Below are 22077 nucleotides of genomic sequence, written 5' to 3'. Positions count from 1 at the left end.
GCACTTCTATTACAGGTTTTACGGTATCATATTTTGGCTTTTTCAGGGAAAGACAGACAATTTTGGACTACTGAAAAATTGCTCCAGACTTTTTTCTCGGAAAATGAGTTTAAGAGGCGCCCTTCTATTAGAGGTGAAATCCATTTATAAAGGGCATTTATGAAATAAATTTCACAGTATATCAATTTTCGGAATATTGGCAACTTTTTCCCCAGATTCCTATTCTGATAAGCCGTTTGCAACCCAAATAGTGTCAAAATTAACAGGAAAATCGGAGTTGGACTACTTTGAAACCTCTTCTCTCGCTTCGTTGGAATTTTACAGAAAAAGTTGCCAAATACAAAATTGAAGCCCTATTTTTTTTAATGGGCTCTGGAATTCTCAGATAAATCGAAAAATTCTGAAATGCTTTTTCAGAACTTCAAAGCTGACTACCGTATTTACTCCACTAGAAGCCCACTCTATACGTCCACTTTGAGCTCAATTAGTTTGGTTTCTATGAGAGATATAAAAATTTGTCAACTAAGATAAAATATAGATGATATTATGATAAACAATTTATCAGTTGGCAAGCTTTTGATATCTTCTGAAGGAACGGAGATAATGGAGCTCAAAGTGTTCAAGTAATAGGGTGGGCTTCTATGTATTAGAGCAAATACGGTATTTTCCACAAAAAAAGAACCAAGATATGATTTCGTTTTGTATGGTAGTTTTAGTATAAAATTTCGGTGAGAAACCGCACTCAAGTAAAACAATGTAAAATAAATAGACCAAAATCAGGTTAGCTGAAAAATGCGGTTTCAGAGAGTATGGAAATTTCTTGTCCGAGCCCAACAAACTAATTCATTCTCGAAAAAGACTTTTCAACTCACCAATCGGTTCAAACGGCGTAACTCTTCCTTTCAAGAAGTTCATCCAATAGAGAATCTGTTTGTATTGTACTTCCGTCGGATCACTGGCTCTATACAAAATCAAATGAATGCAGTCACAGTTTCCAACGAAATGATCATAACAAGTGTGCATTGGTTCGTATCCTCCAAATTCCCAAACTGAAAACTCTCCACATCCTTGAACATTTACAGTTTGTACATCGATTCCTCGTGTGTATTGAGAGTGCGGTGGAGTGTATTTGCTGCCAGATGTTGACAGTTCGTAAGACGAATTGTTGTTCGATTCNGCACATCTATTACAGGTTTTACGGTAGTTGTCAAATGTCAATTTTTTCCAAGCCTTTAAAAGAATTAGTGAAACTTAATTGCAGCTCCTGAAATTTACAAATCATCAAGACGGAATACGACTTTCCATTAGGAAAATCAAACTTTCATTTACTTTCACAGCAATTTTGAAACATTAGTTTTATTACACTAAAAAGCCAGACTACAATTTTTCTATATTTTCAGGACACTGTGGATTCTCATCCCGTCGTTCCAAAGTTATCATCGTTGGAACGCATGCAACTCCATCACTGTTTCCACAAAAGAATCAAGAAGGAGAATACATTTCATCTGATATTGAAGCAATGCTAAATACAGTACGACTTCGTTTTGAGACCCATTTCGATATGGACCACCGTTTGATTCTTCTCGATGCCACGAATCCATCGTGCGTCGGAATGAAGACGTTGAAAATGGAATTGGCAAAGTGTCGAACGAATATTTTGGCAAAACTTCTGAAACCATTGGCTATACTGGATACTGTAGTCTCTCATTTGAATCTGGTTAGGAAGAAGCACGTGAATTTCCCAGTTATCACTTGGCCTGATTTCACTCAATTGATTCGAGATGAGATTAATCCGTTGACTGGAGATGCACATTGTAGGCAGATTGTACAACAATTGCAGTTGATTGGAGAGGTAAGAAATTTGAAGGATTACTGTAGGGTGAAAATGTTCGAAAATCAAAAGTTTTGAAATTTAACGAAATTGAAAAAAATGTTTCAAAAGTTTCATATTGTTCAAGGTTCGCCGTTTAACATAATCGGGAGTTCAAATTTTTTGATCGTTCTGCTATTTTATGTTTTAAAGAAGCATATATTTTAAGATTCCTCTCTGGACACTGGTCAAAAGACCTCAAAGAAAAAATTTTTGCTGAAATTGAATTTTCAAAATTCAAAAAATTCATGTTTCAGCATAAAAATAAATCAAGAATCATTTAATAATATCCATTGGACGCTTAGCTTTAAGCACCACTAATCACATATGTTTTTTGCAGCTCGTCTACCTGCGAAACGATCTTTGTGATGCGGATTATGTTGTTCTGAATGCCGAATGGTTCGGAACTCACGTTCTCGGACAACTTCTCAGTGCAGAATTCCTCTCAAAAGCCAGTCCAAACGGATCTTATCACACCTCATCACTCGCCAAAATCTTCCCAGAAATCCCAGAACAATCGGACTTGATGACAATTCTGGAAGTGCTTCAACTGTGTGCTCCAGATGCCAGAACTGGTGCTCATGAATTCCCAGTTTTCATTCAGACAGAAGCTCCGGATTCCATTTGGAGACCGTATTCATTGCCTGAGAAAGAGAGGGACACGGTTTATGGAGGAGTCAGAATTCTTCCGATGCGTGGAATGGAGAGAAGTCTTCATAGCACATTTCCAAGGATTCAAGTGGCGTTGAGAAGGAGTATTAATGATTATCAGGTAATTAAAAAATTTTACTGTTTTGAAACTTAGTTATTTTTTATTTTGGTTATTGATCAACATTCATACTTCAGCATATAACTTTTTCAGCCCGCCAAAGACACACAACTCCAACAATGGTCCGAATGCTCCAAACTGGTCACTCAGGATCGTGAAGCTGTCATTCGCATGGTTGGAGACGCCGTTGAAATCCGTGCCCGTGGACCATCTGAAACTGCAACTTCGATGTTTTATTTCATGGAAGATCTTATCAATTTAGTGGAACATGCTGCAGCAGAAGTTGGACCTGGAATCAGTCTCGAACGACACTTTATCAGTCCAAAACATCTCAAAGAACACCGTGAACATCCTGCTCTTTTCCCACCGGAAGCTATGATGGAAATGCAACAAAGAGAATCGTTATCAGTTAAAGGAACTCAGGATGAAGAGGAATTGTTCACTGATGTCGTGTGCTTTGGATCCCGTGACGTGGCACGTCATCTAACACTTGGAATCGATGTAGGTGTTGCGGATCTTCAAATGGCGAGTCGTTGTGAACTCGCGTGTCTTCTCGATCCACCTCATGCGATGGGAAGGGACTGGTCGATTCTGGCGGTCAAGCTTCAGTTGACTGATCAGGTGCCGGATGTGAGTTATTCTTACTTAAGGGAATTCAGAGGTTTCGGAAAAAACCGAAAATCTAAAAACTTCAAAATCTTTAGAAAAATCTGAAAAATCCAAAAAACAACAAAAACTCCTAACTTTTTAGAACCTAAAAACTTAGAAAGACCTCGAATAAGTCGGCAAGTTTAGCCGATCTACCGACCGCCGACCGAGCTGACAGAATTCATGAACTTGCGCGTCATCATGCCAGACGGTGTTTGCGTAGGCAGCATTTTGTTTTACGACACACCATTCAATGAATCCGTCCGGCGTCTTGAAACAAAATGCTGCGTACGCAAACACTCAAAAGTTGACACGCAAATACAAGAAGTTGGTCTGCTGTCGGTCGGCTTTAGTCTTGATAAAACCGGGAATCAAGCAACAAGAGATTCGAAAATTCTAAAACCAAATTGTAATCTAAAAGTCATTAAACTCGAAAACTCTAAAAACTAGAAAGATTACAAATTCCATAAATTAAAATTCTAAAGTTTCCATATCTTTGCAGGTCGACTCAACAGGTCAATCCCTATCTCGAACCGACCAATTGCTCAACGAGTGGGCCATCCACCATCCGGAGCAAGCCAGTGTCGGAAATCTGTGTCGAATTCTTGTTGAACTCGGACGATGTGATGCACGAGATGCGCTCTATCGAACAGTTCCACTTTATGTTTTCGCTCCTCTCGAAGAGCAATATTTACTGGAAACCAATGATAGTGGAGTCGTCTCCTCGTGTCATAGTTCCAGCGAACATCAACCAATCTAATTCCTTTTTTGCTCCTTTTTTCACTCATCCCTGTGTTATTTTTCAAATTTCAATTTTTGTGTTCTATAAAATAACGGGTTCCTTCCCTCTTTTTCCCATTTTCTCCCCTCTTTCATTCGATTTTCCATTCATTTTTCTCTCCCAAATTGTCATTTTTCTTTCATTTTCATCTACTTTTTCGTTCCCAGTTGATTACCGGTCTGTGCAAACAACACGAAACAAAGAGCATATTCGATCGATGAGTTTTTATTGATTTTTCTGTATATTTATGAATTCTAGGCATAGAAAATGTTATCCCACTCTCATCTACTTCTCTATTTTTCTCTTGTGAAATGACGAATAAATTTTTGTAAAACGACAATTTTTTTTTCAGAATCTCTAAAAATTTTCGATCAACAAAATAACAGAATTCTTCAGAAATTTTTAGAATAACTGAGTTTCTAAATCATAGACTTTCAGAAATTCAGAGTCATGGACTTCCCAAATCTGAAAATCCTTGAAAGCTGAGAAACATTCAGAATCTGGGAAACAATCAAACTCAAAATTCCAGATTCACAGAATTTCAGAAATTTGTCATTGTGAATTTTCTGAAATTCGGACATCAAGTTCCTTGAAATTCAAACATTTAAAATGCCCGGATTTCCATAAAAAATAAGTGAATAATCGTTTTTCACTTTTTCTTAATATAATTATTTTTCAAACATTCACAGTTTCACGGATAACATTTAAAATGTAAAAGTTTCGTCAGTTCTCACTATTTCACCTTTTTCATAAATCAGCTCAAGATTTGTTTATTTCAAAATTCAGCTATAAAATGACTATTAACTATTGCAAAATTGAAAAAAATACTGTTATCCAAAAAGCAAAAAATTGAATATCATATTCTATTGTTTCTTTCTTTTTATTTTTTTTTGTTTATTTATTTATTTATTTATTTATTTATTTATTTATTTCAACGAAGGGGAGAAAACCACTAACACGTGAAATGTCTATGAAACTAGGAGATATAACAGGGACATACATTTGTATTAAATGGGAGATGGAGGAAAAACCGAGTTAGTAATTAGTTGAATTCAAGACAAGAAAATGTATTAGATCACAGGATAATAGTCGATTTTTGAAAGCCGCTGACGAGGGCTTTACCGGAAACACATTGGCGGGTAAAGAGTTCCAACATCTGATTACTCTATTAGAGAGAAATTGAGAAGATATTTTTGTTGAGTTTTTGATAAGTGATTTGAGATAGTAAGTTCTCACATAAATTTTTCAGCACTGCTTCCTATGTATTTTTATTCCGAATTATAAAAATTTTACCATTTCATCTAAATTTGGTAAAACCTCATGTTTCATCTTTTCCTGTTCCTCCTCTTGCCCCTCCCCTTCTTTTTCTTCTGTAGTCTGTTTTTCACCATTTCTAGGCTCTGCTCCCTCTAAATGTATCGGGAAATGAGTTGAAGAGAAAGTGCTCGAAACAATCAAACCACCGAAAATGCGCTAAAAGAATTCGTGGAGAGTACATCGAATGGAATTTCCGAAGAGGATTCAGACGATGAGGAGAAAATGATACATTTGGATCTTCGGAGACTAAACTTGACCCAGAATACTCAGACGGAGCCATCTAGTTTCGATTATGACGATGAAGTAGAGGATGAGGATGATGATGCTCAATCAGATACAGATAACACTATTGTAGTTATGCCTGGATCTGTGTTGGCCCACTATCTCACTGATCTATTAACCAAGCCCGTTATCTGTTTGAAAGTAGACATATATCTCATTTCCTGTAAAAGTTACCAAAAAGTGATATACTTACAAAATGTTTATTATAATATTAAAAAAATGGATCAGTCCATTTTTTGATATCTTTAAAGGTGGGGAGACATGAAAAAAAAATAATGTCCTCGAAATTCCTTTTAAATGTGCCCCTCGAGCCGACTGTTCGCTTTTCGGCAGTCCGCGCCCGCCAGACGGCTTTCTGTGTTCTTCAATAAATTTGTGTTTTTTCTCTTTTATAATTAATGATCTAAATAAATAATTTTCAAGTAAAAATTTATAAATTAATCACTATTGTAACCATATTCTTTTGTGAATTTGGAAAAATAAAAACAGATAAGACTACTTTTATTGTCTCTAATATATTTCCTGGAAAAGCACACAAAAGCAAACTTTTTACGAAAAAAATCGACGATTTAAAAAACTTTGAAACTCCCCCTTTCCTATATCGTAAAACCTGTAATATCACTAAAAAACGTCTATTTTGACCCAAAAATAAAAGCCCTGATAGATTTTCTAAAAAATCAACTGAATTTCGTCATTTTTGAAGGTTTTCGGGGATTTCCAAAAAATCTGCTGATTCAATCATGATGAAAATAGGTAGAAAATGTTCAGAATTTTACGACCGATTTTTGACACTAAAATCAATTCATAAAAATCAGAATTGAGACCCCTGATAGAATTTGAAGCAATCAGATTACTGTAGATTTGCCTTAAAAAATTCATTTTCGTTCACGCGTGATATATTTATTTCAAATTAAAAAAAAAATTAAACACAGCCTGAAAATCAACTGAAAATCACCCTCTGACCTAATTTTCTCAAAGCTCACCGCCGTTTCGCGAAACCAGAAAACGTATTCAGAATTAGAATTTCATGGGCTTTCTGATGATATAGGTCATGAAGTGTAACTTGGAATCCCGCTCAGATAGTTCCCTAGTTAGCCTCATTATCTCGATTTCGGTGAGAGATATCAATAAGTTGTCGACTAAAACCATGCTAGTAATAACATAAGTAACATTTTATCATTTGACTCCATTTTAATACCTACTAAAAGGGCCGAGAAAATGGTGTTTTTCATACTAACGTTTACCATAAAATCATGTTCAGATGAGTGATTTTTTCTCACTATCAGCTCTTGTGAAAGATAACAAAAACCGTCAACTGACAAAACGTTTACCATAACACTTGTCTGTTTTTCAATTTGTCTGTTGACTGTACGAGTGATAATGTCGACATTCCCCTGAGCGGAAAGAGCGATCATGGATAACCTCCATTTCGTTGGCTTCCTTCGTTGATAATGGTTTTTAAAAAGACGTCTCCCTTTTTCGGCATAAAGCATAAAGAAGCAGTCACACTGAAAATGAAAGCATCTAGCACATATTAAACCGAATAAAAGCAAACATACATTTGATTTAGTTCTAACAAACTAATAATTTCGGAGAGCACGACGAATGAAGTACGGAGTAATGGAAAACGGATTGGAATGAATTGGATTGGGAAGTGGGAGACAGATAGAATGATGATGGTTATTAAAGGGGGACTCCGACCAGAAATTTTTATTGCATTATAATGTGTTAAAAGTTATCTATTTTCCGAATATTATTGCGAAAAAATTCAAAGAAAATCCGAAATTCCCAAAAAACGGCATTGAAAAGAAGAAAATTCAAAAAAAGGTGCCGCCGGGGGACGAGGATTTTCAGTGAGAAACCTAGGCCACGGCACCTGACAGCCTTTTTTTCAAGTCGCCGACAGTGGTTTTTTACGTTTTTTTACCTGCCGGACATGAAATTGAAAAAAATCCGGAAAATTTGCCACGTAGGAAAGGCGCCCGCTGCCGTGGCCTAGGTTTAATCATAGGAGCAGAAATGTCAACCTTTTAAAATTTTTATAAACTCAAATATAAGAATTAGTCATTAAAAATCTGAGATTTCACGATCCAGAATTTTCAAAATGAGAACTTCAGAATACCAGGTTTCATAAACCCAAGGATTTGAAAATTGAATTAAATTTGAAATTGCCAGAAGCCCCGAACTTAGAATCTTAGAATTTCAGAATTTCAGAATATCAGAATCCTTGAAATTCAAATTTCCAGAATCCCAAAACATTCAGAATCTCAGAATCTCAGAATCCTGGGATTCCAGAACCTCGGAATCTCGGAATCTCAAAATTTCAGAATCTCAGAATCTCAGAATTTCAAAATCTTAGGGGTCTCGAGTTTTCAGAATGTCGTAATTCTTGAAGTTTTCAATATCACAAAATTTGGAAATTTCAGAATTCAGGGATTAATGAACCCTAGGATTCAAAAAACCTGAAGAAAATTAAAATTAAGTTAGCAAATTCAGAAGTCCACAACTTGATAGAATCTCAGCATATCAAGACATCTGAGGCAATGGTGACTTCCAAAGGATCTCCGCAACACTGGACTCGCTGACGAAGGATCTCAACAGCTGATGCTCGCGGATGAGCCAAACAACCGATGCCTCCTCCAACCTCCTCCCCGCTGCCAAAGATGGTTTATCTTCTCTCCAATCTGGAACCCTCATCTGGTGGTCATCGTCTCTCGGCAAACTCCCCTAATACAGAAGCTTCAAAGATCCCGAATCAGAGCCCTAATACAGCAATAAACTAGTTGTAGAATATGAGAATCCCCAAACCCACAAAATCAAAAAAAAAGTTATATTGAAAATTCGAAACTTCTTAAACTCAAAATATCAAAGTACAGTATCCCTAAACACGTCTCCCAAATCACACCGTAAAACCTATAACAGAAGAGCCCTCCTCTGAGCCCATTTATCTCATTTCCTGTCAAGGATACAAAAAAGTTGTCGACTGACAAATTATTTATTATAATATCACTAATAATTTATCAGCTTTCAGATTTTTGATATCTTTTGAAGGAACCGAGATAATTGAGCTCAAATTTTGTTCGATCAGCGCCGCGCGCTGTCGGCTGAATGCGTCCCCAACATACTTACACATCCTGAGCTCAATTATCTCGTTGTCAACTGATAAATTATTTATCATAATAGTTGTCAACTGATAAAATATAGTTGTCAACTGATAGAATATTTATCATAATATCACAGTTATTTTATCAGTTGACCAATTTTTGATATCTTTAACAAGAATCGAGATAATTGAGTTCAAATGGATGTATATGGCTTCTATTCAAGTGTTTACGGTATTTCAAGAAATTTAGTACCTTTCAAAACGTGTGAACTTTAAAGCCGACTCATCGGGGTCTCCCCAAGAAAAATCGAAACCAGTACATGTCAAAGTAAAACCAATATTCGATTCTACTAGAAATCAAATCCAAACAACACAAGAGAACACTTGCCAATGTTTATGAGAGGTAAAACATTTTCTGAAATTTGTTTTTTCTAAAATTCCAATTTTCAGTTGGACAGCTGAAATCAAGAATGCCTCATCCACTGTCCCTTCTCCTCCTACTCCCATTGATTTGTCATGGACAAATTCCAACAGATTATGGATCAATGCGTAGTAATCCATTGCCAACTGCATACATTCCAGTTGGCGTTGGCTTCACTCCAGACCTCACGAATCTCAAGGACGGCTTCGGGACCTTTGGAGCATACATCGGAAACCAGAACTACAATGCTGAGACCTATGTCACATGTGGAAAGAAACAGACAAATTATCTGAATCCTCAAATGGTAGATAGTGCCGGTGCAGGTGTCCATGTCGTCTGTGAACCATCTCCGGATCGTGTCATTGTGACATTGGATGGATCTCCGGCGATTTATAAACAATGGAAGAGAGATTTGAAGCAGGAGTGTGAGATGTTCACGTGCTCTTCGGAAGACTATCCGGCTGCTGGAACACAAATCGGAGTAATGGATGTTAAGGCGTACTACGAGTATAATGGATCTCCAACTCCATCGAAACCACCGATGTTGGTGGATGAGAAGGATGTGAAGGTGATGTCTGCGGATCCGGAGAAGCCAGAGACAAACGTGTGCAAGAATAAAAAGGCTGGATATTCTTCAGATGTGAGTGGGGGGTAACTTTGAAGTTGTGGCTTTTTGTGGAACTTTGTAGTTGTGGAACTTTTCTTGGAAAACTTATCCCCGCCTTAGTTGCTTTTAGGATCAAAATTAGATATGACAGAAAAACTCAAGAGCTACAAAATGATAATATTTGGAGTACTGTACCTTGTTTATGAACAAAGTTACAAGCCTTAAAGCTGTGACCTCATAGCTCAGACAGTTTTTGGCTTGTAACTTTGTTCACAAACAAGATACAACTTTCAAAATAGTACCACGTTGTAGTACATGTTGAGTTCTGTGATATCCATTTTAGCTGGTCAAAAAATACCTATTTCGAAAGAAGCTATGACGATTTCAAGTTTGATAAGCACTTCTTTTCAGCAAGCCACTGGTTCAGTACTCTTCGCCAACGAAGGAAAATGCTACAAGACTTATGAAGATCTCAGTGCCAAAATTGAAGAAAGCGGAACTTTTATTCAAGTGCCAAGATGGTTGAAACCAGGAGAGAAGGTTCGAAACAAGCGATCGTCTTTCTACCATGGAGAACACGCTCCCTCTAGTGGCACTCGTACCCCATACAACTTCCAATCGATCACCTCAATGGATGGAATGAATTATAAGGATTGTCTAACTGCTTGTGACGTTGGATCAGTTGTCAAGTACTCCATGCACCCTTATGCATACCAAATGACAATTCGAATGGACACTCGAAAATGTACGGCGTTTAGAATCTGTATCGCTCCTGAAAGTCATAGTGATGACAGTGTTGTTCCCAAATGTGACCCTCAGAAAATCATCGATGTGAATGTGCAGAGTGGAATTGTGACATGGCCAAATACGGGACGTTCCTCGCTCATTGAGCTTGACCATCCACACAGAGATAAGGCTTATCCATTGGCCATCGAATTCGGTTATGGAATCGATATCAATGGAAAGCAACAAGCCGAGTATTACATTGGAAACGATCATCGAGAGATTGTGTCAAGTGATTCGCTTGGATTCTCGGCTGAGGATTCGACGAAACTTGCGTTCTTTTTCCCGACGGAAGACTGCTTGGCACCGAGAGCTGGAATCTTCTCGAAGGTATTTTTGGTTTCTTGATTTAAATGAGCGTTGCCGCTGAAAACCTGACGGTGGGCGGAGATCCAGTCCGGTAGCAAAATACTTTCTTCGATTTTTCGAGAAAATATTTTCTTTTTTTAGAGCAATTTGTTGCGATTTGCCAGATTTTTGTTGAAAAAAGTTTTTAAAAAAAATTTTTTTCACAAAAATCCGATAAATCGCAAATATAGCGTTGAAAAAAGAAATTTTTCAACAATTCCGAAAAAAAACAATTTTTTACAAAAATCAATAAACACAATGAAAATTATCGAAATATTGATAAAATTCGTCGAAAAACCGAAAAATAATTAGGCCAGGAAGTAATCACCTGTTCCTTTAAAGGAGGGTAGACATCAAAAATTTCAAAATTTTCATTTTTACTGAAAAGATATAACTCTGAAGTATAAATATAGCTATGTACTTAAAAACCTGAAAAAAAACACTTCAAGGACGAAAAAATGCTCTTTTTTGTCACCCTAATTTCTTCACTAGCTTGCTGCTGCGGCGTCGCTTCATAATGTGAAAAACGCGGTGGTCGCCTCTTACACGCGTAGTGTAGTGGGTACGCTCTAGGCTAGTATTCAGGAGGTCAGAGGTTCAATCCCTGCTGGTGTTTTTACTTTTTTCTTCCCTTGTTTCCTTCGGATTGAACTTTTTGAACTCGGAATTTCTGAAGGGCTACCAGCGTGCCGCCGAGGCCTCGCTCCGAGGTACCAAAATCAGTTGAAAATGAAGAAACTTGTTTTATTATGTTAACAAATAAATTATGAAAAAAACTACAATTAATTTTTAGAAATAGACATAACAATTGAAAAAAAAAACCACATAATTAAAACAATCCTCGTGCAGGGCTGGTCGTCGGAAGGTGAAGGAAGCAGTAAAAATGGAGACGTCTCTGAAAACCCTAGTCATAAAACAGTTTTTATTCCTACAGTAATAACGAGAAGTAATGAGATAAATAGGAACAGTGAAGAAACGGTTATCGAAGAGAAAATAGTTTTTTTCGCATGCCTATAAAAAACACCGGCGACTGGCAAAATAATCGGTCGATAGAACTTTAAATTTACATAAAAAATTCGCTTTTATATGGGTTTTATAATAAATAAGAAAAAAGAGCTTTTTTAATGTTTGAAGTCGTTAAAAATAAAGTCGGGAAATAAAAAAATAAAAATGTTTGCGCGTGTGATTGCGTGCTTTAGGTGCGAACACCGCGACGGCAAAATACACATTCCCTGAAATTTTCCCCGAAATTTTTGCTGTCTGCCCTCCATTAAGGATCATCGGACTTAAGCTCCGCCCCTTTTTGTTAAGCTCCGCCCATTTTTGTTTCAAAAGATTCCTTCGACTTTGAACTGGTTTGAACCCTCAAAATTACTCATTCTCTTCTAATTTGATTTCAGAACATTCAACATGGCCGAACCCTGACCAGATCGCAAAGTGTGACAATGGGAGCGCCGTACAATCAAACGTCGAAGATCCCAATCACGGCTCCTCAAGCAGAAGTCGTCACCACCACGACAACCATCGCACCCGTGAATCTCCCTCTCACGACGACTCAGGCGGCGCCACGTGCGATTCCAGATGCACTCGTCGGTGGTAAGGATGTTTTTGAGACGAACGCCTTCTCGAAAGCGTTGTACGTGGAAGGCAAATGGTGGACATGGGGAATTTATATTGGATTTGTGATTGGAACACTTTTGACACTGGGTATTGGAGCTGGACTCTTCTATGCGCTTCGGAGAACTGTCTTTGCCATTTGGTAGGGATTTTTTTTGATTATTCGAAATTTCTATTTTTGGGATTTCCAGGTACCGTGGAATGTACAAACGATACGGATGCGATGCGTCAGGAACCACTGGAGGCATCACTGGCGTTGGATTTGGAAACACTGTAACTGGCGACGTAACGGTGCAGGGAACCACTGGTGGAACGACGGCTGGAGAATCGGTGATGGGAACAACTGGTACAACTGGTGGCACTACTGGAACATCGACTGAAACGTCGACACTACTCGATAAAACTGGCGGCGGAGAGCAGAAATCGCTTGCCATGTGATGACATAACTCGGTTAATGGAATTCGATGAAAAATGAATGAATTTTGAAAATTTTATTTGATTTAACCGTTTTCACAACTTCAATTTTTCATCCTTCAAATAGGGAATCTGTTTTACAAAGTCTTGGAATTTTTGGGATTTCATAAATTCTGGATCAACTTTCTCTGCTTCTGGCACGGAATTTTCCAAACGAAGCGGGCTGAATAACAAGTCTTCAATTGATTTATCAGTTCGCCGACCGTATTTTGTCACCAGTCTTTGTAGATTACGAAATCGTTTCATTTTCTCTGTAGACTCTGGCTCGGCTTTGATGGCGTCGCAAAGAGCATCCAACTGAAAAATAAAGACTTTAAATATAACTAGAATGTTTTCAACTCACGGCTTCATCACTGATACTATAATTTCCTGTGGAGAAAACTTCTTCTTCAAACATGAGCACCTTCTCCAGTTCGGCCAGTGCTTCATTGAATTTAGACTGTTCAGCGAGGGATTTCACTCGAATCGAACTAGTGATCGCCGGTGGGCAATATGTGGCCATCTGAAGCATCTCATCCACTTCATTCCATTTTTTGAGTTTCATTGCAGACGCCGCTGTGAAGGCGGCAGAACGAGAGCTGATTTCGCAAGTGTCACCGGCTTTTCGAACAAGAGTCTTCGATTTTTCTAAACTTTCTTTGCTGGAAGACTCGAAGTTCATTGCAGAGATGAGGCACTGTCGGAGAAGGTCTCTGATTTCACGATCTGCATTGGATTTCTTGATCAGAGCAAGCTGCTCTGTTGGAGACACAGAACGACCGAGAATGGAAACTGCTTGGGCTACAGTTTTTTTTACGGGCAACATCTGACATTTACTGACATTATCTCCGGAATTCTAGTTTTTAACGATATTCTCTGACCCAATACTGTGCTTGTTTTTTGATAAAATATAACACTTTGCGAACCAACAAAACATTTATCAACAAGAATTTACTTAGAATTCTCCGCGGGCCAACTGGCGGCGTTGCTTTCTCTTCGACTCCTTCTTGATCTTTGGAACATCATCGGTTGGCTTGGAGACAACGTCTTCCTTCTCGGCCAAGATGACCTCGATGTGGCATGGAGAGGACATGTATGCTGAAAAAAATGGAATTTAGTTAGATGCTCGTTTTCTCAAAAACTAACTACTGAGACTTTTCATGTCACATAATTTTTTAAACCTATTCTTGCGATGTAGAAAAACGAGGAGAAATGCGAAAAATAGGCGGAGAAACGACATTTCTCGACACTGCATGAATAAGTTGGGAAACATATCTTCATGTGATGAATAAACGCCCAAAGAAATGAAAAACTTACGGTTGATTCTTCCGTGGGCACGGTAGGTTCTTCTGCGGAGCTTGGCTGCGCGTTGAACGTTGATGTGCTCGATGACAAGGTGGTCAACATCGAGTCCCTTGTACTCGGCGTTGCTCTCAGCGTTCCTGAAAAAAAAACAAATTGAATTTGCTAATTAAATTTTGCAGATGGAAGAACCGAAATTATCTAGCCGCACAATGATCTTCCACAATAAAACAAAGCTCACTTCAACAGATCGAGAAGGAAGTCAGCGGACTTGACTGGCCATCTTCCTTGGGTGGTGTTCCATTGCTTGGTTTGAGCGGCACGGCCGATTCCTCCGTGGAAACGTCTGAATGGAACGATCTCCTTGTGTTCCTTGACGTGGTTGAGGAAAGCTTGAGCGCGTCTGAGTGGCATACCGCGAAGAGCCATAGCGGCCTCATGGGTGTTCTTGAAGTGAACGCGGAGATCGGATCCGCGAGCCTTGCACGACTTGGTGCTGTTTTCCGGTGCCCGGGAATAGTGAACCTTCGTCATTTCGACAAGGAAGATTACCTGGAACACCTGATATTAATTATTTAGCAAAGACAAGCAAAAAATTGCGGAAAAAGTCGAAATTCGGAGCGACATTTTACAGATGGACCTGTCAAAATCTAGAAAGTTAAATTCGCAATTAAACTAAAATTTGAAAAAAAAATCCATCTTGAAAATCAAAATTTTGACGATGTTTTACGAAAATCCTTCGGTCAAACGCTACTTTTATGATTCTTCAAGGTAATCCTGATTTTTTTTTAAAAAATTTCTGAAAAAATCGCGAAAATTTAGGCCAAAAATGTTCGAAAAGAGAAAAAGGCCTAAAAATAATGGCGAATTGCGAGATTAAAGGCGCACACTCGACCGTAGTTCGCCTCGCGGGTCTCGCCGCGACTGTGTGTCGATTTACGGGCCGAGGGTTCTGCCTGCAGAGAATTCATTGATTTTTGGCGTTTTTTCGCTAGAATTTTGATTTTTCCGGTTATTTTTAGAGAATTTTTCTGTAGAGAAATTAAAAATTGTTTTTTTTTCAATTTTAGGAAGTTTGAACACTATAATACATAAATTGAAAGCTTTAGAATTGTTGAAAATTGAATTTTTCAAAATTTGTGTCAGTTTAGAATTGTAGTGTCGATAGTTTTCTGCTGAATTTTTCAAATAATTTTTCGCTTATTTAATCTAAATTTTTTGCTTATTTAATCTGTTTGAATTTTTTCTCCGTCGCTCCACTCATTTTTTCTCTTTTCAAATGATAAAAGCGATTCTTGTCATCAACAATCATGGGAAACCACGTCTTCTCAAATTCTATCAGCACTATTCGGAGGAAATGCAGCAGCAAATCGTTCGAGAAACATTCCAGCTAGTATCGAAGCGTGACGACAATGTCTGCAACTTTTTGGAAGGTGGCACCTTGATTGACGGCAACGATTATCGTCTGATCTATCGACACTACGCAACACTCTACTTCATTTTCTGTGTAGATTCGTCAGAATCAGAGCTAGGAATTCTCGATTTAATTCAAGTAAATTCCGGAATTCCATAATGCGTCCGACAATATTTTTATAGGTTTTCGTCGAAACCCTCGATCGCTGCTTCGAGAACGTTTGCGAGCTAGACCTAATTTTCCACGTGGATCGTGTTCATCACATTCTCGGAGAGATCGTAATGGGCGGAATGGTGCTGGAGACGAATATGAATGAGATATTACAAAGGATTCAAGAACAGGACAAGATTCAAAAACAAGAAGCGGGAATCACGGCGGCGCCTGCCCGAGCAGTATCAGCAGTGAAGAATATGAACATTTCGCAGCAATTGAAAGACATCAAATTGCCCGATCTACCATCGTTGTCTAATTTGAAAAACGCATTTTGATCCGATCTTGTTATTTATTTGGTGCTTGCTTTCTTTGTTAACTAGATTCGTCACATTCCACAGCTCATGTATTTCATATGTATAAAATTAATTATTTTTTTCCAAAATGTATAGTTTATGTTGTTTGAGTCGGCCTTTTTCAGTATCTATAACGTCATGTTTGACTAGCCTAACAGAAAATTTCCTAGCTTTAAATGGACTATGACCCATCCCAACAATATCGGGAACGTCACAACGCGTCATGGGATCGAATAAGACATGAGAACGCTTCAAGCGTCAGATCAGAACCTGCCGATCCATCATATCAGTATAATAGTTTTGACGATCATTTTGATGTAAGAATTTGTTCCCAAAACTCTGAAAAACCGACTTTTCCAGTTCCAACCAACATATCAAGAGCAGGTAGTAGTGAATAACAACAATTATAATGCACAGCAGGATCAGCAGCAGCAGCTACTCGATTTAGATTATATTCCAATTGATCCCAATCAAGAGATAATTGATCATAACGTTCAAATTCATCCGAATCAGAGCTATCAAAGCGTTCAACCTATAGAACAAGTGGTTCAATATGAAACTGTGCCAGAATTTGAAGAGGAATCAGAAGAAGAAGAGGAAGATCTCACAGATTCCTCTGAATCTTCTGATTCAGATTCCGACGATGAAATCGATCGTCCCGATATTTATTGCATGGATTGTCACTCGAAAATCGAGGACACGAATCGACATGACCTGGACACTTGCCAGCGATCGAAGCCACCGAAATTCCAGTGTAGTTTGTGTGATCTAGAGTTCAATTTTGAGAAGAACCTGCGAGTTCACAAGATTCTGGAACATTCCGACTCGACGAGTTTCGAATCGGGAACAGTTTGTCCATTCTGTAAAACGGACCCTAAACAGACGAATCCCACCAAATTCTCTCGATTTTCGGCCTACATTGGACATCTGAAAATCCACGTCGAGGCTGATCATTTGGCTTGTGCAGAGTGTGGTCTAGAGTTTGATAACGAGCGAGAACGCAATCTTCATATCCGTCGTGATCATTCAGAAGAGGTTTACGAGCTCTCGTTTTGTCCCAAATGTCAAAAAGTGATTCCGTTGGAGGAGACTGTGGCACATAGTTTGTTGCACAGTTCAGAAAAGTTCGTTTTAGTGAGAATTCGAGAAAGGGCGGAGCTTAAATTCTTAAAGGAGCATGTATTTTTCGTAATTTCCTGGCTTTTTCGAATTTTCGATATTTAATTTTCCTTGTTTTATGCAATTTTTTTGCTATTTGTCAGATTTATGTGAGAAAATTGTTTCTCACTTTTTCGACAAGTTTAACCGATTTTGAACTTTTGTAATTATTAAAAATCGCGAAATTTTGCATAAAAATAGTGAAAATTATGGAAAAATCGAATAAAAAATTCAAAATTTTTAAATGATTTTTTCTTGCAATTTTTCGAATTTCAGTGAAAAAAAATCCGAATCGATCCGGAAAATCGCGAAAAATCGTTTAAAAATAAGTTTTTTTCTTCGAATTTCCTATGAATTTCATCGATTTTGAAGTTTTTCCTTCAAAAAATCCAGAAAATCTCAAAAAAATCGTATCAAAACAATGAAAATCATCAAAAATCGAAAAAATATATAATTTTTATGCGATTTTCTGCAATTTTTCGGTTCTTTGTTAAGAAAAAAAAGTCCCAAATCGAACCGAAAAATCGTAGAAAATCGTATAAAAAAGGTTTTTTTTCGAATTTTCTATGAATTTGATCGATTTCGACGTTTTTTTCACAAAAAAAATCTGAAAAACCGCAAAACCCGCAAAAAAAAAATAATCAAAAAAATCGAAGAATAGGCCTAGAAATAATAACTCCGCACACCCTCGAATTTTCGTCAGCAATGAAATCAGACCAGAAAGACACTATTCAAATTTTCAGTAAAGTAAAAACGCGGCAGAGAAATAAGAGGAACACAAAGGCATCTCAAAAATCCGCTCCTCCTTCTGCGAAAAACCCGAAAAATCTCTTGTCAAAATTACAAACGAAGTCGTCGCCAGCTGGAAAGAAAAGGAAACCAGCAGTCAGAGAGAGGAAATTCAAGTGCGATGAATGTGAAAAGGCATTTGTGAGGCCGGCGGAGCTCGCCCGGCACACAATGATACATATTAGAAATTGTAAGCGCTCACTTATCCAATTATTTCAACTTTTTCCAATTCAGATGCCGCCCAGATTCCAGTCACCCCTGAAACTCCAGCGATTCCTAAATGGAAATGCGCGATTTGTTTCAAAGAATACGCGCATCGAACAGGGCTCGCCGAGCACAGCAGAAACGTTCATGGCAATCCGAAACAGTACATCTGTCAAATTTGTGGCACTTCATTCACCAAGAAATCCAACCATGATCGTCACATGCTCTCTATCCATCCGCTGGATCAAGATCCCAAGGATCAGAGTAAATATCAGTGTCCAGACTGTCCGACAGTGTTCAACACGAAAGGATCGCTAACTAGACACAAACGATCGGCACATAATAATACGTCTTATTTGCGGCCAGGCATGAGTAAGGAGAAAATTCTGGAATACCGTAAAACCTGTAATAGAAGGGCCTCACCCACACTGTCAACTTCGAACTAGATTATCTCGGCTCCTTTAAAAGATATCAAAAATGTGTCAACTGATAACATGCTTGTGATATTATGATAGATTATTTATAAGTTGAGAACTTTTTCATATCTTCAACAGGAACCGAGATAACTTGACTTGAATTTGAAAGTTAGGGGGCCCTTTTATTACAGGTTTTACGATATAAAAAATTCCCAAATTTATAACAATTTCCAGTTGCTCCGATTTGCGAACGACACATTTGCAAGGCGTGTCGACGAGAGTACACTAGCAAGAAATCGCTGGAGATGCACATGAGAACGCACTTGGCATCTGAATACAGATGGAGAGATTTGCAAGGTGGCGGAGAGAGAAAATGTGATTTTTGTGAGAAAAGTTTTGTGCTCCGAGCCTCGCTGATATGGCACATGCAGAAACATTATGAGGAGCAAGAGAACGAAGAGGATGGAGATTCGGATCAACAGCCGTATTGTGCACTTTGTGATTTGAATTTCCCTAATCCTCAAGAATTGAGACAGCATCAAGATGAACAGCATTCGGTTATTTGTGGTGTTTGTCATCAGGTAAGAAGAAATGAGAATATCGATTAAAAATTTGAAAATTCCAGAAATTCTCGTCTCGACAAGTATATGAAGATCACATTTGCAATCGGCGATTCTCCAAAAATCAAATGCTTCCATCGAATCGGTAAGGCAACTTCACATCGGTGTTTGCGGACTTCCACCTACCGTAATCCACCGTAATTTCATTTTCTCAGCGTTGTAATCTGCCGCCAATGTCGTCCACCCCAACGGCTTACCACCGCTCGTCAGATCAAAGAACATCGTGCTCAACATCTTCCACGCAAGACTCATCTCTGTTGGACGTGCCATAAATCGTTTAGGACCGCCCGTAAGTTTGGAAGATTGGCTCGAGAATCGCGCCAAGGGGGCTTGACTCGATTTTTGTGCTGCTTGGCTCCTTTCTGGCAACACCGTACCTTTTCAAATGGAACACTTTTTAAAGCCTAAAAGCCTAAAGCCTGAAGCCCAAAAAAATGTTTCGAGCTCACTTTTCAACAATATGTGTCCTAGAAATTGTAGAAAAAGCCTTTCAGGAAAGCTACAAAATCCACAATTCTGAAATTTTGAACAATCTGAAATTTTGAAAAATGGAATTCTAAAAATCTGAAATTCTGAAATTCTAAGATTATGAAAATATGAAATTGTAAAACTCCGGAATTCTGAAAATTTGAAATTCTGAAAATCTTAAATTCTGAGTTTCTGGAATTCCGGAATTCTGAAATTCTTGTATTCCGGAATTCTGGAATTCTGGTATTCCGGAATTCTGAGATTCTGAAATTCTGTAATGCTGAAAATCTGAAATTCCGAACTTTTGAAATTTGAAAAACCAGAAATTCTGAGATTCTGGAATTCCTGAATTCCGAACTTTGGATATTTGGAATATCGGAAATTTTAAAATTCTGAAACACTGATACTCTGTAATTCTAGATTGTTGAAATTTTGGAAATTCTGTAATTTTTAAATTCTGAAATTTGAAAATTCCGGTATTCTGACATTTCGGAATTCTGAAAATACGAAATTCTGAGATTCTAAGACTCGGAAATCCTGGAATTCCGGAATTCTGAGATTCTAATATTCCGGAATTCTTGAATTCTGGTATTCCGGAGATTTGAGGTTCTAAGATTCTGGAACTCTGGAGTTCTGAACTTCTCGATTTCCAAAATTCCAGAACTCCTCTCCATGCACGCGGAAGAAGTACACGATCGTCAACCAGTACAATGTGCCCATTGTCCCCAAGTCTTTCATAGCCGAGTAGCTCTAAAACAACACACCCGAACGTGCCACGGAGGAGACATCAACTATCAATGCGTCGTTCATGTCGACCGATCGATGGCAATGTCTGCTCAATCATTCGCAGAGTACGGTATCGCCGGCGAGCATCCCGATGAGCATGCGAATCGGGCACATTCGGTTACCGAATGGATGGATCCGGAAGAAGAGAATGAGCAAGAGATGCAATATGCTCCAATGGTTCCAGCGGTGAGCAATCAAAATTCCAATCATCAGGGAAGAGGAACAGTGGTTGGAGACTCACCGATTCGATGTGAAGTGTGTCATCATTTATACGATAATTTGGATTTGTTGTGTGAACATTGGCATGGGTGAGAAAACATCTACAAAGACTACAAACTACAAATGTTTAAAAATTAATTTTTAGCTCCGAAACGGACTCAGACCATGCCTACCGTATCGTCAATTGTCCATTATGTGATAATCGATCCACTGGAACCGCCGAAGCCGCTAACCATCTTCGCAACGCCCATCTTTTCTCTCGTCCCCGGATTCTCCCGATTCAGGCTCAACCATCATCCGATTCTCTGGCCCTTGCATTGGTACCAACTGCAAACACCATCCAGCAACCAGTAGCCACTAAAAAAGGACATCAATGCACAGTTTGCTCAAAGATCCTGACCCGGAAAAACGATTTGGATCGGCATATGAAAATCCATACTGGAAAAAAAGATTTCATTTGCCCGGAATGTGGAAAAGGGTTCCGATTGAAGAGCACACTGAAAAATCACATGGCAACACATTCGGACGAACCACCTCAGATCCAGTGTACCGTGTGCCAGAAGGAGTTCTTTGAGAAGAAGACGTTGGTGATTCATATGAGAATTCACACTGGAGAGCAGCCATTCAAGTGTCGATTTTGCGATTTGCATTTTCGGTGAGTACGGAGCAGTGTATCCTTTCGAAACGGCTTCGAGAAATTTTTCGAGACGAATACATTTCGAAGTGGTGGCCTAGCATTTGCAAGTTGGGATTTTCTAGGCCACCAGCTATTTTTGGCCTAGAAATGGCCTTACATGACCCTGGTGTGTTTTCTAGGTCGTTTTGACATGATGGTCTAACTTTTGCAAGTTGAGGTTTCTAGGCCACCATGCCAAAACGACCAAGAAGTGGCCTAACATGACCCTGGTGTGTTTTCTAGGTCATTTTTACGACGTGGCCTAACTTTTGCAAGTTGGGTTTTCTAGGCAACCAGCTATTGCTGGCCTAGAAATGGCCTGACATGCACCTGGTGTGTTTTTAGGTCGGTTTAACGTAGCGGCCTAACTTTTTTAAGTTGGGTTTTCTAGGCCACCATCTATTTTTGACCTAGAAATGGCCTAACATGAGCCCAATGTGTTTTCTATGTCATTTTAACGAGGTGGCCTAGCTTTTGCAAGTTTGGTTTCCTAGGCCACCATCTGTTTTTAAACTAGAAC

The 22077-nt window shown here is 38.6% G+C and overlaps 7 protein-coding genes across 7 annotated transcripts in view; 5 read left to right on the top strand and 2 right to left on the bottom strand.

The window, feature by feature from the left end:
- The window catches only part of Cbr-dapk-1, a gene marked incomplete at both ends in the record, with an annotated part of 24223 nt that extends 20176 nt beyond the window's left edge, over positions 1–4047 (top strand). The window contains 5 exons of the mRNA XM_045241252.1: positions 1083–1200; positions 1401–1852; positions 2211–2642; positions 2733–3269; positions 3790–4047. Of these exons, the coding sequence (XP_045093779.1) occupies positions 1083–1200; positions 1401–1852; positions 2211–2642; positions 2733–3269; positions 3790–4047 (1797 nt within the window). The remainder of the gene's footprint in view (positions 1–1082; positions 1201–1400; positions 1853–2210; positions 2643–2732; positions 3270–3789) is intronic.
- A 1032-nt stretch (positions 4048–5079) lies between these two features.
- CBG08507 lies at positions 5080–6038 on the top strand (the record flags this gene model as incomplete). Its single annotated transcript, XM_002640404.1, has 3 exons — positions 5080–5102; positions 5505–5865; positions 5919–6038. The coding sequence occupies 3 exons, from the start codon at positions 5080–5082 to the stop codon at positions 6036–6038; spliced, it is 504 nt and encodes a 167-aa protein (XP_002640450.1).
- Positions 6039–9166: 3128 nt separating this feature from the next.
- Positions 9167–12984, top strand: CBG08508 (the record flags this gene model as incomplete). Its single annotated transcript, XM_002640405.2, has 5 exons — positions 9167–9173; positions 9221–9831; positions 10210–10911; positions 12330–12688; positions 12738–12984. 5 exons carry the CDS (start codon positions 9167–9169, stop codon positions 12982–12984), a joined length of 1926 nt encoding a protein of 641 aa, XP_002640451.2.
- A 72-nt stretch (positions 12985–13056) lies between these two features.
- Positions 13057–13825, bottom strand: CBG08509 (the record flags this gene model as incomplete). Its single annotated transcript, XM_002640406.1, has 2 exons — positions 13057–13317; positions 13364–13825. The coding sequence occupies 2 exons, from the start codon at positions 13823–13825 to the stop codon at positions 13057–13059; spliced, it is 723 nt and encodes a 240-aa protein (XP_002640452.1).
- A 129-nt stretch (positions 13826–13954) lies between these two features.
- On the bottom strand, positions 13955–14835 carry Cbr-rpl-17 (the record flags this gene model as incomplete). Its single annotated transcript, XM_002640407.1, has 3 exons — positions 13955–14097; positions 14317–14441; positions 14543–14835. The coding sequence occupies 3 exons, from the start codon at positions 14833–14835 to the stop codon at positions 13955–13957; spliced, it is 561 nt and encodes a 186-aa protein (XP_002640453.1).
- A 745-nt stretch (positions 14836–15580) lies between these two features.
- On the top strand, positions 15581–16203 carry Cbr-aps-3 (the record flags this gene model as incomplete). Its single annotated transcript, XM_002640408.1, has 2 exons — positions 15581–15853; positions 15898–16203. The coding sequence occupies 2 exons, from the start codon at positions 15581–15583 to the stop codon at positions 16201–16203; spliced, it is 579 nt and encodes a 192-aa protein (XP_002640454.1).
- Positions 16204–16397: 194 nt separating this feature from the next.
- The window catches only part of CBG08513, a gene marked incomplete at both ends in the record, with an annotated part of 12540 nt that continues 6860 nt past the window's right edge, over positions 16398–22077 (top strand). The window contains 9 exons of the mRNA XM_045241251.1: positions 16398–16538; positions 16582–17400; positions 18142–18358; positions 18403–18744; positions 19023–19369; positions 19414–19493; positions 19564–19697; positions 20538–20970; positions 21027–21536. Of these exons, the coding sequence (XP_045093780.1) occupies positions 16398–16538; positions 16582–17400; positions 18142–18358; positions 18403–18744; positions 19023–19369; positions 19414–19493; positions 19564–19697; positions 20538–20970; positions 21027–21536 (3023 nt within the window). The remainder of the gene's footprint in view (positions 16539–16581; positions 17401–18141; positions 18359–18402; positions 18745–19022; positions 19370–19413; positions 19494–19563; positions 19698–20537; positions 20971–21026; positions 21537–22077) is intronic.

The sequence above is a fragment of the Caenorhabditis briggsae genome (assembly GCF_000004555.2).
Source record: "Caenorhabditis briggsae complete genome, chrI, whole genome shotgun sequence".
Taxonomy (NCBI): domain Eukaryota; kingdom Metazoa; phylum Nematoda; class Chromadorea; order Rhabditida; family Rhabditidae; genus Caenorhabditis; species Caenorhabditis briggsae.
The sequence above is the reverse complement of the archived record's forward strand: the minus strand, read 5'-3'. Positions and strand labels throughout refer to the sequence as shown.